At 45.7% G+C, this 18,421-nt stretch overlaps 2 protein-coding genes across 4 annotated transcripts; one reads left to right on the plus strand and one right to left on the minus strand.

Moving 5' to 3' along the window:
• Positions 1 to 192: 192 nt before the first annotated feature.
• On the minus strand, positions 193 to 11,687 carry PRPF4 (pre-mRNA splicing tri-snRNP complex factor PRPF4). Of its 2 annotated transcripts, none has more exons than XM_073640552.1 (14): positions 11,551 to 11,687; positions 11,006 to 11,192; positions 9,992 to 10,178; positions 9,660 to 9,747; positions 8,148 to 8,227; positions 7,749 to 7,842; positions 7,331 to 7,425; positions 6,005 to 6,063; positions 5,134 to 5,257; positions 2,139 to 2,228; positions 1,945 to 2,067; positions 1,560 to 1,667; positions 1,181 to 1,299; positions 193 to 545 (listed from the first exon to the last, which is right to left on the minus strand). In XM_073640552.1, the coding sequence occupies exons 2-14, from the start codon at positions 11,163 to 11,165 to the stop codon at positions 352 to 354; spliced, it is 1,521 nt and encodes a 506-aa protein (XP_073496653.1). In that variant the 5' UTR covers positions 11,166 to 11,192; positions 11,551 to 11,687; the 3' UTR covers positions 193 to 351. The 2 variants fall into 2 exon arrangements, with proteins under 2 accessions (XP_073496653.1, XP_073496654.1); XM_073640553.1 differs by having other exon boundaries at positions 11,006 to 11,173; positions 11,551 to 11,685.
• CDC26 (cell division cycle 26) lies at positions 11,590 to 17,454 on the plus strand. Of its 2 annotated transcripts, none has more exons than XM_073640555.1 (3): positions 11,590 to 11,704; positions 15,913 to 16,001; positions 16,404 to 17,454. In XM_073640555.1, the coding sequence occupies exons 2-3, from the start codon at positions 15,921 to 15,923 to the stop codon at positions 16,578 to 16,580; spliced, it is 258 nt and encodes an 85-aa protein (XP_073496656.1). In that variant the 5' UTR covers positions 11,590 to 11,704; positions 15,913 to 15,920; the 3' UTR covers positions 16,581 to 17,454. The 2 variants fall into 2 exon arrangements, with proteins under 2 accessions (XP_073496656.1, XP_073496657.1); XM_073640556.1 differs by having other exon boundaries at positions 11,643 to 11,752.
• The last annotated feature ends 967 nt before the right edge of the window (positions 17,455 to 18,421 follow it).

Here is an 18,421-nt window from a genome sequence, read left to right on the forward strand (position 1 = left end):
GCGTAGGGACCTCAACGACAACACCATATAAATGTGTTCCTTCATGTCTGCAGGTTGAGTCTGGTTTTAAAGAGAACGTCCTGAGCTTCAATCTCACACCCAACCTGAGGCCAGATGTGGCGCTGTCTTTGGCAGCCATGTTTTCCTTACCATTTCTACATACTACCAACAGGCAGAGACAGATCCATCCACCACTATGCAATAAACATTTATTTTAGAGGTGTAAAAAATATATATACATAAAACTTAAACATTTCCAAGACTGCAACCCGTCTCGTGCTAGTTGTTCCAGAACTACAACTACCAGCATGTCAGAAGCTGGATTAACGTTCATTGGTTTAAATCGTCATTTTATTCCGCCATCCAAAGCTTGAAAGTTCTGTCGTAGGAGCAGGTGGCGATGAGTTCTCCGTCTGAGGATATGTCCACACCCATCACTTTCCCCTCGTGACCGGCAAGCGTCTTTAGAGGAGACCACAGCGGGTGCGTCCACACTTTGGCTGTGTTGTCATAAGCACCGGTCAGCAGGTATTGTCCATTTGTGGCTGGAACAGAAGGGGATGGGTGTTATATATTTAGAGGGACAACACAACTTGCTACAACTGCGGATCGCTTAGTGTTCGATAATAATTCAGGTGCCAGCAGCCACCACTAGAGGGCGCCTGTGCACACATTGGAATCAACAGATGGCTCTCCCTCGTGGTGGCTGCAATATCAACCTTTACCTGTGTGTCTGTGCGGATAACGCACAAATTGACCCTGTTAAGTAGCATCTATGGGCTGACAATGGCCGAAACTTGGGCCCGGCTTACAGTGTCACGTAGTCTATAGTGGAGATGGGTACAGAGTACGTGCCCTGTTATGTGACCAGACACATCTTGGCCAGGAATAAAGAGTAGATGTTGCAGAACAGGACCCAGCTATCAGCTGCACCATTCTGCCCCTATACACGTGTAGCGTAGAAATGAACACACTGATGATTTTCCAATCATGCACTGCTTTGGGGTTAGCAGGGGTGGGTGTTGTATTTTTGCAATGCTAAGGGTATTTATAAAAATCTGCAGCATGTAGCCTTAGCACTGCAAACTACAACTCCCACCATGCGCTGCAGCCTACAGCCACATATCATCATCTTCTCTGCTGCAATGCAAAATCCCCCCCCAAAATCCCATGAACTTACGCTGGAACCGCACTGCGCTGACCAGGTTCTGGTGAGCCGGGATGGTATAGATGCAGCGCCGCTGCCGGAGGTCCCAAACTTTACAGGTGTTGTCCCCACTGCCGGTAGCAATATGAAACCTGACACAGAAAACAGAAAAACATGAAGGGGCACAAGTAACCATCTTGTCTGGATAAATAATGTGCAGACAGTGAATTCCTTTAATCCACCATCTGATAATCTGGAATCTCAAGATTAAGCAGAAAGAATCAATTATGTGGCCAATAATAGCAGCAGATTTCATGTTTTTATACTGCGATGTCCACCATTCAGCAAGTCCGGATAAAAGGAATTGACTCGATCTCCACCCATCATCCGCTGATAATTCCCATCATCGTACCCATTAGGAGAGAAGTTGATGCTGTAGATTTCTTTCAGGTGCCCTTCCAGGAACATAATACAGCGGCCGGTCCGCAGATCCCACACTCGCCCAAAGGCATCCAGACCTCTGTGTTGGGTGAGGATGGAGAGAAAAAAAATAAAACCATGTAAAAATACATCTAGTAGAACGGCCAGCAATGCCTGCATCATGCTCTACGCAGGATGCGTCTGCTGATAGCTGTAGTTTCACAACAGCTGGAGAGCTGCAGGTTGCTGACCACAAAGCAGCCATGATTGTAAGTAGTTCAGCAGTTGCTGTGAAACTACAGCTCCCAGCAGACCCCATAAACATAAGTAATGTCCCCACCCTTAACAGCAGCGATAATATTCTCATTGCTCCTTACCCAGTGCCAGCCAAGGAGCCGTCCAGGTGGAAGGAGAGGTCGTATACCCCTTTACTGTGCCCCTCCTGATGCAGAATTTCCTCCTGCGCTTCCAAGTCCCACAAGCGCCAGGACTTGTCATAACTAAAGAGATAGTAAGGGGTTAAAAAATAAAATACCGCCTACTTATAGACTCGTAGGCAAATTGTACATACCATGTGGTGCCCAAAAACCGCCCAGATGGATGCCACGTCACTCGCGCCACCCTCACTGTGTGTCCTTCAATATCTGCAACTGGTTCATCGCTGCAGAAAAAGACAAAATGATCATTGGATCCATCAGAGGAGAGCTGGGATTTCTACACAAGTCAGTAAGTGATGGCCAGGGGCGCCATTCATATTTAAGAGGTATCGCACCTTGCACACCGCATATCGCAGTTGGAGCTCCATTTCGCTAATACAAAGCTCCTGCATAGAAATTATAAAGTAGCTCCCCACAATCACCACTGGGGGGGAGCAAACTGTACTACTCTGGCAATGTATACTCAGTATGCAGCGTGCTCCCCCTAGTGGAGCTCTGACATCACCAAAAAATACAAAACTTCCAGAACAGGTTGTCGGACCAGTTTAAGATAAAGTCTGTGGATCCAAACTAATCATAGAACGGATCCATATACTTATAGGATCCGCCGGGTAATACCGCTGTTCACCCCCAGAGCTGTTGTGTGCGCTTGATTCCCACATCTGGGGGATTCCACTCCCTGCGGGACATGAGTGGTGGGATGGGGGAGGGGTCACACGACGAGTCCACAGGTAGAGTGTGATATGTATTCCCCGCAGGGATCATTCACCACGACGACGGCTCCCGGCTCCAGTGCCGGCATTAATTACCTCTTCAGAGACTAAGGCAGTATGACTTAATGAGGAAGAGCAAGATAAATACTCATCAGACGGCTAATCACCGCGAGTAATGAGAGCAGGGGCCGCCAGCCATATTACACAGGCCGTGCTCGCTGCTCTCCAGGAAGGAGGCAAAGTAAAGCAGCTTATGGCAAGGTTCCTGCCCCATTATCACATCACCTGCTGCGCAGACACAAAAGCTGTTCGAAAATATAAGCCCTCTATTATTGTGTTCATAGCTCAGGTGAGAAGCAGGGTGAGCCCCACAATGACCATGGGGTTCAGGAAGTCAACCCTTCTATGTCCTGAGGGGTCCCTGCAATCTGTACAGTGGGACAGAGAAACTATTGTCTAGGGGGTTAACTGCAAGGAATGTATAACACACGTCTCTATGTGCCAATACAGCCTCATGTGAATGGGGAGTGAAGAGGAAACCAGGTGTACTGCACAAAAAAAGTATTAAAGGGAACCTGTCATGTCCTGTGTACTATGTAAACTGCCCCCAGGTTGTTGTTAGTGATGCAATGTTCATCACTAACACACTTTTTGCATTAAAATCGGCGCTATAATCTTTTGTAAAAAACACTTTATATAGATATATCTTACTTGCTCGTTTAGTCATAGGGGTGTTCCTTTCTTTATGCAATCTGGCTTGTCGCCCACTCAATTTGAATTGTCCCCGGTTTGCGCCGACGTCACATGAAGTCTTGTTGAAGTCCCGCACTTGCGCACTGTATGCTGTCAGCCACGCTTTGGCAAGGTGTATTGGAAAGCCGCATGTCGCCGTGTGTGCGCAGTGACGATCGGCTCCCAATTGCGTGCGCGCAGGGGGCTACTCGTCACTGTGTGCACGAGGCTTTACAATACACATTGCACAAGCGTGGCTGACAGCATACAGTGCGCACACGTGGGACTTCAACAAGACTTCATGTGACGTTGGCGCAAACCGGGGACAATTCAAATTGAGTGGGCGACAAGCCAGACTGAATAAAGAAAGGAACACCCCTATGACTAAACGAGCAAGTAAGATATAAGTATATAAAGTGTTTTTTTACAAAAGATTATAGCGCCGATTTTAATACAAAAAGTGTGTTAGTGATGAACATTGCATCACTAACAACAACCTGGGGGCAGTTTACATGCTCCAATTGACATGACAGGTTCCCTTTAAATTAATGCACAGGTGAACAAATACACCATGTGGCCAATACGCTAGCATACACATACACAATGTGTCAGCACACTGCGACTAATGAATACATGAACTACAAAACAGCCTCATTCATTAGTCGCAGTGTGCTGACGCATTGTGCCCCTTGTCCACCAATCTTTCCCACATAAGGTTTAGTTGCGAGCTATGCCTGGTTTCCTTTTCACTCCCATTCACGAGACTGTTTTGGCACAGGGAGGTAAGACATTTAGGGTTTAGGGACCATTCATATTAAAAGGTCAGCTTCATGTGGTTGGAGGCTTTTGCTCTCTTTTACGTTTTTCCAGCAATAATGGAGTTTGTGTATTCATTAGTCGCAGTATGCTGACGCATCGTGTATGAATAGTGCAGAAAATTAGTCTGAGCTTTAAAAAGTAGGCACACAAGGACAGCATAGGACAAGAGCCTGTTCTACAGGGGCCACAAGGCTGATATATACAAGGCTGATATAGAGGACCCTCGTCTACTAAGGCAACATGGAAAATATACGAGAAGTGCACAGAAAAATAGCCCATGAATAGGCATCTCCCTAAGACTATGTGCATACCGAGTCCTTTTGCCGAGTTTTCGGAGCAGAAACTCGGAATCCTTTTTTCAGAAGGATTCGTAGATTTCTGCTATAAAAGCACCTCAGATTCCAGCACAGCGACACCGCTTTATGGCCAGCCACGTCTGCAGAACATGAGGCCGATCTTAGGTGAAATCATGTCAGTGCCTTGGAAAACAGATGATAGTAAATAATTCCCAGAGGCCGGAGCTATATCCAGGGCAGATTACAGCACTACGTGAGCCCCTGGGGAGACCCTCACTCACAACACAACAGTGACGAGCAGGACAGAAGTGAAGAAAACATGAAGAAAAAACATGGGAACGCGCAGATACAGGAGGAGGTTATGGAGGGTTTTCTGGATGCACAATGATTGGTCTGTAATCTCGGCCAGCCTCGCACCAGGAGTGTCTCATTGTTCTCCTGCTCGATAAAAAAATCATGAAGATTCTTCTATGACAGGAGAGTCCTGTAAGAGGCAGCAAACCCTGCACATCCGGTGATCCCAGAGTCTCCCAAGCTGCAGCGCTCTGTGTGGACAGACGTTTTCTCACCTTTCCAGGTTCCACAGTTTGACGGAACCGTCCGCAGCACAGGACGCCAGATTCACGTCCTTCTCATCCAGCGACAGCGTGGACTTGGGGTGAAACACTATGGCGCCTACATTTGTGTTGTGTCCTGGAGGAAGAAAAAAAATCTCAATGTATTACCCCAACTAATGTCTCCTTCACTACCTGTGACATACAAAAAAAATATATATATTATACACACACACACTTATGCATATTTGGTATTGCTGTGTTCGTAAAAGTGTGATCTATCAAAATGGAAAATGAATCAAATCAGTAAACAGTGTAACAAGGGAAAAAAAAATCTAAACTCCAGAATCATGGGGCTTTTTTGGCCGCCGCAATTTTGCAATAGAATGCAATAAGAGGCTATCAAAACATCATATCTATCCCAAAATGGTATCAGTACAAACGTTAGCAAAGTTTTTTCCACCACTTAAATAAAAAACAACAAACTATATGTGTTTGTATCTGTGTACTTGTACTGACCTGGAGAATCATAATGACAGGTCAGTTTTACCATATAGCGAACATGGTAAACAAAAACAAAACCCAAGTGTATAATTGCACTTTGTTTTCAATGCACTTAAAAGTACAACTAGTCCGGCAAAAAACAAGAACTCGTACGGTTATGTGGATGGAAAAATGAAAAAAAGCTATCACTTTTGGAAGAAGGGGAGGAAAACAAAAAACAAAAAAGGAAAATCGCCTGGTTGTGAAGGGGTTAATGTCCAGTAACATAAACCCAAGACTCTCCAATCTTGTGGGAAACTACAACTCCCATCGTGGTGCAGCTGGAGATCATACTTGCCCCACACAATTATTAGCTCCCCTCACTTCTGCCCTCGCTAGTTACCTCTTAAGGTCCGTACAGGTTGACAATCTGGAATTGACCAAAGCTTGCACAGTCCGCTCCTGGGAAGAAAAACCGAAAATCATCAAAGTGACTGCGACCAGCACAATGGGGTCATCACACAGAACTGGACTGAAAGGGCTTGTCCAGAATGATAAAAACACTGCTAGTTTCTTTTAAAGACAGTGCCACCCCTGACTATGGGTTGTATCTGGTACTGCAGCTCAGCACTATTCATTTTAATGGGGCAGAGGTCACAGTACCAGATGGGTGGCGCTGTTTCTGACATAAAGTAGCCATATTTACACCCCTTCTAGCCCACAAAATCATCTCCTTCACACTAAATAAGTCAGTGTGGGAGCCACCACTCGGACCTCGACCAACCTGTAGAACAGTGAACACAGGGTTTTTCTGTGTCCTCCCCTGGTTCCTCCTGGCAATAAGACCACGGCCAGGAAGAGTTGAACGGAGCAGATGCTCCATGATTGGCAGCAACGATCATAGCCAAGCCTGATCGGCGGCTCCACTGAACAATGCAAGCACATACCGCCCGAGACACGCACACTAAGCACATTATAGAATACTTACCAGTCTGTCTCCTCTTCTTCAGATCTTCTAGATACCTGCACGGTACAGGACCTGTGGTGACATCATGGTCACATGACTGTGATGTCATCACAGGTCCTGAAGTAGTCTCAACATAGAAAACTACACCGATAATGAAGAACTGCTATTATCAATGTATTTTCTGCCGTAAATGCTGGGGTCTCTGGGCGATTGTCCAGTTTGGTCCCCCCAAAGTTGGTCCTGAGGGGATAACAGATTACTTAAAGGGGTTTTCCCACGAACAAAAAGTTCATTTTAAAAATTGTCTGTGTCTGACCATGTACAGAACATACCACATCTCCTGGGCAGGGGAGGAAGCAAAAGACAATACAGACATTACAGCAGGGGATCACAGGATTCATTTTCTGAGGTAAAACATTTCACTGCCTGTTTGTAACAATATTTTACCACACAAAATTAATCCTCAGCAATCCCCTGCTGTAATGTCTGTTGTCTTTTGCTTCCTCCCCTGCCCAGGAGATGTGGTATGTTCCTTACACGGTCAGACACAGACAATTATTAAAATGAACTTTTGTTTGTGGGAAAACCCCTTTAAGTCCCGCTTTCCTGTGACTGATAAGAGGATGCAGGTGAAGGATATAAACTGTAGGTCCCAGGGGTGAAGTATGCTCCGTGGCAGGTGATAGCCACCACAGTAGGGTCAGACTTTGTTGTCTTATGGATGAGACTAATTCAGATGCCTGAGACCGATTAGTCACTTACCAGCACGCTGTCGCCAAAAGTTTTGAGTTCGGACTAAAGTGACAGAAGGACAGAGGGCGGTCGTCTCCGATCTGACTGCAGAAATTGTTCAAGGACTGTGAAACAAGAACAGACAGCGATGGTCACAGTCTCAAAGTCTCTGCTCTCAGAGGCTGAATTCGTACCCACACCCTGTCCGGTGGAGCGTTTGGCCCAATGTATCAGCGTAGATGATGTTAAACACATCTGGATCCGGACTGGTAACGCTCACACTGATACATTGTAACAAATCTTCAGAAGTGTGTTAGTTCAGGAAAGCTTTCCAGGCTCCGAATCTACACTAAAGTGCTTTCATTTACTGAGAGCAGAGATTTTGGAAAGGCAGCATTAATAAACTGCAGTATCCTTATGTATAGCGTCTGCCCTCCATTCTACTCACGCGCAGGGAATTATGCAGGTCTTGTTTCTGGGATGTCCTGGTGGATTCTGGGATGACTCTATATTCCCGGGCATTTTCCAATCGAAGCATCGCCCTGCAGAAGACGGGCATACGGGGAACAGTCATGTCTATTGTAGAACTTATGGGCAAATACAGAGGAGGGAAATGATGACCAACCAATCATGTGGCTGCTTTTAGTCTCCAAACTCCAACCAATATGATTGGATAGGAACATAATCCAACACGATTTAAAGAAACACTCCGGGCAAAACAGAGTGTGCAGAGCATGGCACAGTGACCAGCACATGCAGCACCGATGCTCCGCTCGGCCACCGCGGGCCATGCACGCTTCACCAGGAGTGTTCCCTATAGGGTGACGAGACCAACTACACAACATACCGAGGTAAGGAGTATCGTGCAATCCACAGTCTAGCGATTTTCAGCGTGTTTGGCCCCTCGTGATACCAAGTGTGCTGGTACTGAAGACAAGAGCAATCCACTATAAGCGGGATCCAGTGCAATATTCCCAGAATGCAACGCAGCTTCATCCGGTCTTATGTCCCTCCCTCCCCACATAATCCTGAGTTTACAACTATATTCCTGAGCGGCACTCACTATTCTGCTGGTGCAGTCACTGTGTACATACATTACAGATCCTGTACTGATCCTGAGTTACATCCTGTATTATACTCCAGAGCTGCACTCACTATTCTGCTGGTGCAGTCACTGTGTACATACATTACATTACTTATCCTGTACTGATCCTGAGTTACATCCTGTATTATAATCCAGAGTTGCACTCACTATTCTGCTTATGCAGTCACTGTGTACATACATTACATTACTGATCCTGTACTGATCCTGAGTTACATCCTGTATTATACTCCAGAGCTGCACTCACTATTCTGCTGGTGCAGTCACTGTGTGCATACATTACATTACTTATCCTGTGCTGATCCCGAGTTACATCCTGTATTATACTCCAGAGCTGCACTCACTAATCTGCTGGTGCAGTCACTGTGTGCATACATTACATTACTTATCCTGTGCTGATCCTGAGTTACCTCCTGTATTATACTCCAGAGCTGCACTCACTATTCTGCTGGTGCAGTCACTGTGTACATACATTACTTATCCTGTGCTGATCCTGAGTTACATCCTGTATTATACTCCAGAGCTGCACCCACTTTGTACATACATTACATTACTTATCCTGTGCTGATCCTGAGTTACATCCTGTATTATACTCCAGAGCTGCACTCACTATTCTGCTGGTGGAGTCACTGTGTACATACATTACTTATCCTGTACTGATCCTGAGTTACATCCTGTATTATACTCCAGAGCTGCACTCACTATTCTGCTGGTGCAGTCACTGTGTACATACATTACATTACTTATCCTGTACTGATCCTGAGTTACATCCTGTATTATACTCCAGAGCAGCACTCACTATTCTGCTGTTACAGTCACTGTGTACATACATTACATTACTTATCCTGTGCTGATCCTGAGTTACATCCTGTATTATACTACAGAGCTGCACTCACTATTCTGCTGGTGCAGTCACTGTGTACATACATTACATTACTTATCCTGTACTGATCCTGAGTTACATCCTGGATTATACTCCAGAGCTGCACTCACTATTCTGCTGGTGCAGTCACTGTGTACATACATTACATTACTTATCCTGTGCTGATCCTGAGTTACATCCTGTATTATACTCCAGAGCTGCACTCACTATTCTGCTGGTGCAGTCACTGTGTACATACATTACATTACTTATCCTGTGCTGATCCTGAGTTACATCCTGTATACATCCAGAATTGTGAATCTACAGCTCTGAAGTGTAATACAAAATTAAAAACCACAATACATTGGCCAGTCTGGACCGGTCCTCCATCATACCTCTTCCCTTGAGGCTTTGGCTTTTTCATCTTCCTTCTTGGTCTTCTTCAGGGCATCTGTGCCGACCACAGAGAGAACGTTTCGCAACCTGCAAAGCAGAATGATCATTTGACATCAATCACTGTGTGATGGAAGTTTCAGGAGCCTGATAGAAGGGGGTCAGAAAAGTGTTCTAAGATCTCTGCTTTCTGTCACTGAATTAGAGAAATCAATGTTCAGCTGACAGGAGGGCAGGATTTGTTACAACAGACAGTTGTGATACACTGTAACGAGCTCTGCATCTGCGCGAATAAAACATTATCAGAAAAGCTTTACTGCACACATTCTCTCACCTTTCTCTCCGCTCCGCCGGCCCCTCTCCAAACAGAGTGATGGGCTCCCCGAGGGCCCTCAGACAGGCCTTCACCTCTGAGTCGTCGGTGGACACATTGATCTGTCGCGCTCGCTTCCTGCGCTCGAACTCGGCGAGGACCTCGGCCTGTCTCTCGCTGATGTGCTCTTCAAGGTCAAATGACTCCCCTAAGGAGGAAGCGGGATTAGAGGACTCCATAGCAAAAGAAACTTTCTAATGTGCTGTTTTTTTTTCTGATCAATTTCAACATCACTGCTTGCTGTCAGTGAATAGCAACATTCCTAGCTACATCAAGAAGCTGATCACTTGTCCTGTTATCACAGCTGAAGGTTGGTCACAATTGCATGCAGTCCACGTAACCCCTCAGCCAGTAAAAAGAGTTATTACCCCACAAAAATCAAGTTATTCCCTCCCCTCTGGAAAGAAGATAACTTGCTGATTGCTGGGGGTCCAGGGATCCCGAGATCGGGGCTCTAAACACCGCCCTGAATAGAGCAGAGATACACATACTCGACCTCTGCTCCATTCATTGTCTATGGGACTGAAGGAAATAACTGAACGCACTTCCATAGACAATGAATGGAGAAGAGGTCGAGCATGTGCATCGCCACACTCTCAGGCTCCTCTCTCAGACCCCCAGTGATCATCACGTTATCCCCCCACCTATATATAACTTGATTTTTAGCAGCAGCAGCGCACATATCACCCCAATGCTGATCATTTGTTACAATGTATCAGTGCAGGTAAAATGCAGCTGAATGAAGTCAGAGGATTGTCAAGACTGGATACAATTGCAGGAAACCCTCAGGAATAGCAGTGCTAGATATGTACTGACTGTAACCCTCTGGATGTAAACAGGAATGATTCTATTCACTGACTGCAAGAGAAGATCTTGATAATGCAAACACAAAGTACATGAGAAAGTTACAGAAGTTTTCATGATAAATCCTTGATGACGGGCAGCAAAGCAACGGTGAGACAAGGTCTCAGTCACCTCCTCCGATATTGATGTTCCCGGACTCTATGCCGGCCTTCACCGCGGCTTTCCCCATAGACGTCTCGCCCTTGGAGATTCGCTCCTTCTCTTTATCCGCCAAACTGCCATAGAAAATACGAGACTTCTTCACCACCGGAGGCCCCTCATCGTCCGACATGTCTGCTTCTGTGGAAGAGGCCGGGCACTGTAATAAATGAGGGTCTATATAAGGGGTCTGGGGCAGGTATATGGTTAGGGGGCCAGGTCAATGGGCAGTATAAGGTTAGGGGTCTTGTATAAGGTCAGGGGCTCCGGTATGGGGCCGGTATAAAGTTAGTGTTCCTGGTCAGGGGTCGGGTCCGGGGCAGGTATAAGGTTAGGGTGTCCGGATATGGTTCATGTCGCTTTCACACAGTAAATCCTGCCCGGTGTCTCGGTTACACCAGGCAGGTGGCCCACACAGCCAGCACTGAGGAGCTATACTGAGGGGCTCAGTCACCACCGGTTGCTGACACAGCGGACAAAACATGACACCGTTGCGGGGAGAAAATATCAGGAATTACCGGAGAAATAACGTCAATTATCTGCTCTCCGCCTCCAACAGCAGCTACACGTTACAGCAACTACTTCCGGGTCATCTGAGGGGAACGGGAATGACGTAAACCGGAAGTGAGAAGAGAGGGCGGAAGTAGCGGTTGTGCCAGGAAAGCAGGACAGGTGAGGACGCCGGGGAGGGTGATGTGCCCGGGGCAGAGAACACAGGAGGTACCGCTGAGATACATCTACCACAGCTGTATCTAATATCAAGGCTCAGGGGATAAGCTTAGTTGTATCACATCAGCTTAGATACAAGAGCTCAGCAGAGATATTACACAGGATAGGATTAGATACACTGCTCAGCAGTCAGTATCACACTGGATAGGATTAGATACACAGCTCAGCAGACAGTATCACACTGGATAGGATTAGATACACAGCTCAGCAGACAGTATCACATAGGATAGGATTAGATACACAGCTCAGCAGACAGTATCACACAGGATAGGATTAGATACACGGCTCAGCAGACAGTATCACACAGGATAGGATTAGATACACGGCTCAGCAGACAGTATCACACAGGATAGGATTAGATACACTGCTCAGCAGACAGCATCACACGGGATAGGATTAGATACACAGCTCAGCAGACAGTATCACACAGGATAGGATTAGATACACGGCTCAGCAGACAGTATCACACAGGATAGGATTAGATACACGGCTCAGCAGACAGTATCACACAGGACAGGATTAGATACACGGCTCAGCAGACAGTATCACACAGGATAGGATTAGATACACAGCTCAGCAGACAGTATCACACAGGATAGGATTAGATACACAGCTCAGCAGACAGTATCACACAGGATAGGATTAGATACACAGCTCAGCAGACAGTATCACATAGGATAGGATTAGATACACGGCTCAGCAGACAATATCACACAGGATAGGATTAGATACACGGCTCAGCAGACAGTATCACACAGGATAGGATTAGATACACAGCTCAGCAGACAGTATCACATAGGATAGGATTAGATACACAGCTCAGCAGACAGTATCACACAGGATAGGATTAGATACACGGCTCAGCAGACAGTATCACACAGGATAGGATTAGATACACGGCTCAGCAGACAGTATCACACAGGATAGGATTAGATACACGGCTCAGCAGACAGTATCACACAGGATAGGATTAGATACACTGCTCAGCAGACAGCATCACACGGGATAGGATTAGATACACAGCTCAGCAGACAGTATCACACGGGATAGGATTAGATACACGGCTCAGCAGACAGTATCACACAGGATAGGATTAGATACACGGCTCAGCAGACAGTATCACACAGGATAGGATTAGATACACGGCTCAGCAGACAGTATCACACAGGACAGGATTAGATACACGGCTCAGCAGACAGTATCACACAGGATAGGATTAGATACACAGCTCAGCAGACAGTATCACACAGGATAGGATTAGATACACAGCTCAGCAGACAGTATCACACAGGATAGGATTAGATACACAGCTCAGCAGACAGTATCACATAGGATAGGATTAGATACACGGCTCAGCAGACAATATCACACAGGATAGGATTAGATACACGGCTCAGCAGACAGTATCACACAGGATAGGATTAGATACACAGCTCAGCAGACAGTATCACACCGGATAAGATTAGATACACAGCTCAGCAGACAGTATCACACAGGATAGGATTAGATACACAGCCCAGCAGACAGTATCACACAGGATAGGATTAGATACGCGGCTCAGCAGACAGTATCACACAGGATAGGATTAGATACGCGGCTCAGCAGACAGTATCACACAGGATAGGATTAGATACGCGGCTCAGCAGACAGTATCACACAGGATAGGATTAGATACACAGCCCAGCAGACAGTATCACACAGGATAGGATTAGATACACAGCTCAGCAGACAGTATCACACAGGATAGGATTAGATACACGGCTCAGCAGACAGTATCACACAGCATAGGATTAGATACACAGCTCAGCAGACAGTATCACACAGCATAGGATTAGATACACAGCTCAGCAGACAGTATCACACAGGATAGGATTAGATACACGGCTCAGCAGACAGTATCACACAGCATAGGATTAGATACACAGCTCAGCAGACAGTATCACACAGGATAGGATTAGATACACAGCTCATCAGACAGTATCACACAGGATAGGATTAGATACACGGCTCAGCAGACAGTATCACACAGGATAGGATTAGATACACAGCTCAGCAGACAGTATCACACAGGATAGGATTAGATACACAGCTCAGCAGACAGTATCACACAGGATAGGATTAGATACACGGCTCAGCAGACAGTATCACACAGGACAGGATTAGATACACGGCTCAGCAGAAAGTATCACACAGGATAGGATTAGATACACAGCTCAGCAGACAGTATCACACAGGATAGGATTAGATACACGGCTCAGCAGACAGTATCAAACAGCATAAGATTAGATACACGGCTCAGCAGACAGTATCACACAGGATAGGATTAGATACACAGCTCAGCAGACAGTATCACACAGGATAGGATTAGATACACAGCTCAGCAGACAGTATCACACAGGATAGGATTAGATACACAGCTCAGCAGACAGTATCACACAAGATAGGATTAGATACACAGCTCAGCAGACAGTATCACACAGGATAGGATTAGATACACTGCTCAGTAGACAGTATCACACAGGATAGGATTAGATACACTGCTCAGCAGACAGTATCACACAGGATAGGATTAGATACACAGCTCAGCACACAGTATCACACAGCATAGGATTAGATACACAGCTCAGCAGACAGTATCACACAGGATAGGATTAGATACACAGCTCAGCAGACAGTATCACACAGGATAGGATTAGATACACAGCCCAGCAGACAGTATCACACAGAATAGGATTAGATACACAGCTCAGCAGACAGTATCACACGGGATAGGATTAGATACACGGGATAGGATTAGATACACGGCTCAGCAGACAGTATCACACAGGATAGGATTAGATGCACAGCTCAGCAGACAGTATCACACAGAATAGGATTAGATACACAGCTCAGCAGACAGTATCACACGGGATAGGATTAGATACACGGCTCAGCAGACAGTATCACACGGGATAGGATTAGATACACTGCTCAGCAGACAGCATCACACGGGATAGGATTAGATACACTGCTCAGCAGACCATGTCACACAGGATAGGATTAGATACACAGCTCAGCAGACAGTATCACACGGGATAGGATTAGATACACAGCTCAGCAGACAGTATCACACGGGATAGGATTAGATACACTGCTCAGCAGACAGCATCACACGGGATAGGATTAGATACACTGCTCAGCAGACCGTGTCACACAGGATAGGATTAGATACACTGCTCAGCAGACCGTGTCACACGGGATAGGATTAGATACACGGCTCAGCAGACCGTGTCACACGGGATAGGATTAGATACACGGGATAGGATTAGATACACGGCTCAGCAGACAGTATCACGCAGGATAGGATTAGATACACAGCTCAGCAGACAGTATCACACGGGATAGGATTAGATACACTGCTCAGCAGACAGCATCACACGGGATAGGATTAGATACACTGCTCAGCAGACAGCATCACACGGGATAGGATTAGATACACTGCTCAGCAGACCGTGTCACACAGGATAGGATTAGATACACTGCATAGCAGACCGTGTCACAAAGGATAGGATTAGATACACGGCTCAGCAGACCGTGTCACACGGGATAGGATTAGATACACGGGATAGGATTAGATACACGGCTCAGCAGACAGTATCACGCAGGATAGGATTAGATACACAGCTCAGCAGACAGTATCACGCAGGATAGGATTAGATACACAGCTCAGCAGACAGTATCACGCAGGATAGGATTAGATACACAGCTCAGCAGACAGTATCACACAGCATAGGATTAGATACACGGCTCAACAGATAGTATCACACAGGATAGGATTAGATACACGGCTCAACAGACAGTATCACACAGGATAGGATTAGATACACGGCTCAACAGACAGTATCACACAGGATAGGATTAGATACACGGCTCAACAGACAGTATCACACAGGATAGGATTAGATACACAGCTCAGCAGACAGTATCACACGGGATAGGATTAGATACACGGCTCAGCAGACAGTATCACACGGGATAGGATTAGATACACGGCTCGGCAGACAGTATCACACGGGATAGGATTAGATACGCGGCTCGGCAGACATGATGGGGGTAGTAGTTTTATAGTTGCAGTCCTTTGCAGTACAATGACAGTTCTTCCTTCTTTGCAGTTTATAAGATGCTGCGCAGGAAGCCCACCCGCCTGGAGCTGAAACTGGACGACATTGAGGAGTTTGAGAACATCCGGAAAGACCTGGAGGTGAGAAAAGTACAGACTACTCCCCCCATCCTCTCCATCTAATGGATAATGTACTGCTCTACACTGACACCCTGTGGTGGAGAGAGGTCACTACAGAAATTTATTTTTGGCTCTGAGAACAATTAAGTGGTTCGTTATATGATAAGTAACGCTTTTCCAGTATACTTTGTTTCAAATCACCACTGTGTAAAAGACTTGTGCTTCCTGTCAGTGAATGGAAACTTTTGACATCTAAGGGTTTCTTACAGTTGTATTTGTTCTACCTCAGACAATGGTCAGTGGTTCCAGACTGATACATTGTAACAAACAGGGTAGGGGAGAAATGTTGCTTAGGGATTGTCCAGAATGGATACAGCCCCTCAGCTGTGACAAGTATGTTATCACGGGGTCTTTTCTCTGCAGAGCCGGAAGAAGCAGCGGGAGGAGGTGGACCTGTCATCCAGCGAGCAAGATGCTGCCGCAGTCCTCCTCAGCGCCGACACGAAGACGCGAGAGCAGACTATACACGATCGGATCGGGTACAAGCCACAGCCGAAACCCAACAGTCACACAACACAGTTTGGAAACTTTGAGTTCTAGTGTCTGGGGGGGCTCCAGCACTTAAGACTTTGGGGTCCCATTGATGGAGGGGCTCCATGAACAATGTGCATCAAATTCGCCTATAACCTGCGGCCTCGGGGATCTGATTACTTTCTTACTTTTAGAGAATTGGCGTTTTGGATGTGAAATTTGGACTCATCATTAACTTAATACAACAGGTGAAATGTCGCAGAATTTGGACCCCAGGGGTGATTTAAAGGAAAGTTAAATATGCAGGCTGCAAGAAGTTATATTAGTGTCAGTAGCTTTTTAAAAGAAAGATGACATTTTATCTTCTATCTTTGATGTGCAATTGCTTGCCACCCACTACCAGGGAGTAGCCATAGGCCTGATGACGGTGGCTGTTCAGTGCCGAGACACGAAGCTGGAATAAAGTGACCGTCCTACTTATGGGCTGTCATCTCTTCCAGTGGCACCTTGTCTGTCTTCTACACTTCTAGTTACCAGGATTAGTGTTCAGTATGATAAACACTAAACCTTGGTTCGCTCAAAAAACAAAAAAAACAACAAAAAAAAGCTGCATTCATTTTGCTTGGGGTCACATTCACACCGGAGCATGATGACAAATGCTGATGACCTGAGCTACCAGCTATGCAGGGATCAATAATGTTAGATTGGGTCATTAGACCCAGAAAATGTAGTAAAGGCTAAATAAATCAGGTATCAGTTATATTATGTATTGTGGTAATCTTAAATTACAGCCTCTATTCTAATCCAGTCACATCCAAAGCTGCAATCAGCCAGCAGCAGTGCTACCAAATACATACATTTTACAATGCACTTTATGCTGCTTCATTGCATTGTGGAAAATATACACATTTCCTACTTTATATTAAAAGAAAAAAAGGCTTTGGTACTGTGTTAGCAATCTTTTTTTTAAACTGGCTCTGTGGGTAAAAACAAGATAGTCAGTAGAAGGTATCATAACTACAAGATTAACAAAAATAAATGAGGATACAAAGCAAGCTGTCGAGACTTGGATCTCTTCCTCAGGCATGGTATAACAAAGTATCTGAAGAAACAAATATACCTGCAGCATCGCACCACTTCTGCCGTCACCGGGTTCCAGAGGGAGGTACCCTGCTTCCTGTGCTCCTGTTCCACCACCACCGCAACCCCCTGTTCCTACCCAGGGCCCGCAGCATTGTTCAACTTCTACCACCGCCGGCTTCCCGAGGGACCATTCCTCCTGTGACCCCCCCCCCCCCCCGCCACAGAAATAAGATACCTATTTGGACTATAAGAGGGACCCTCATTTTATAAAAAACTATTTTTCATACCAAAATTTGGGTTACGTCTTATGGTCCAGTGCGTCTTATCTGAAAAATATGGAATACACAAAGAGCAGAGGCATGCCATAATAAATAGACATTTAAATAAACAAACTGAGCTCAGATAATTAATCTTTCATTAGATTAGTGGTGTGAAAGGTTTATAGTCCCAATATCCATGTAAGATCAGAAGCCTGGTGTCCTCCTGTCTCTGGAGCAGATGCCTCAGATTTCCACACAGGAATAAATATAAAACTAAAGTTTATATTCACAAACCCTTCAATGTTTTTTGTGATTTGAAGTTGTCTTTTAATATGACAACTTTCATATTTATGTTGTGTCCTGGACCACAGAAATGTTTGAATAGAAAAAGTACTTACGTCAGCTCACCCATTGAGGCGTCCGGAGCACGGATAGCCTGCAGTGCAGCAGGAAGACTAATTGATAGCAGAAAAATTATCCAGCTTGGCAGATGTGTTTCAGACAATCAGGTCTTTCATCATTGCAAGACCTGATGGTATGAAGCACATCTGCCCAGTACCTTCCCCG

The sequence above is a fragment of the Phyllobates terribilis genome, unplaced genomic scaffold (assembly GCF_046119375.1).
Source record: "Phyllobates terribilis strain yellow unplaced genomic scaffold, ASM4611937v1 Scaffold_7__3_contigs__length_470593459, whole genome shotgun sequence".
In the NCBI taxonomy this organism is placed as follows: domain Eukaryota; kingdom Metazoa; phylum Chordata; class Amphibia; order Anura; family Dendrobatidae; genus Phyllobates; species Phyllobates terribilis.

Bases quoted from the DNA above. Each gene is read 5' to 3' on its own strand.
- PRPF4 (XM_073640552.1), bottom strand. From the start codon at position 11,165: ATGTCGGACGATGAGGGGCCTCCGGTGGTGAAGAAGTCTCGTATTTTC. The intron at 8,228-9,659 runs GTATGATGGAGG...TCTTGTCTTCAG, and splicing joins CCAAAGCCTCAAGGGAAGAG to TACCAGCACACTTGGTATCA. The intron at 5,258-6,004 runs GTAACTAGCGAG...TTCTTCCTCCAG, and splicing joins ACCTGTACGGACCTTAAGAG to GACACAACACAAATGTAGGC.
- CDC26 (XM_073640555.1), top strand. From the start codon at position 15,921: ATGCTGCGCAGGAAGCCCACCCGCCTGGAGCTGAAACTGGACGACATT. The intron at 16,002-16,403 runs GTGAGAAAAGTA...TTTTCTCTGCAG, and splicing joins ACATCCGGAAAGACCTGGAG to AGCCGGAAGAAGCAGCGGGA.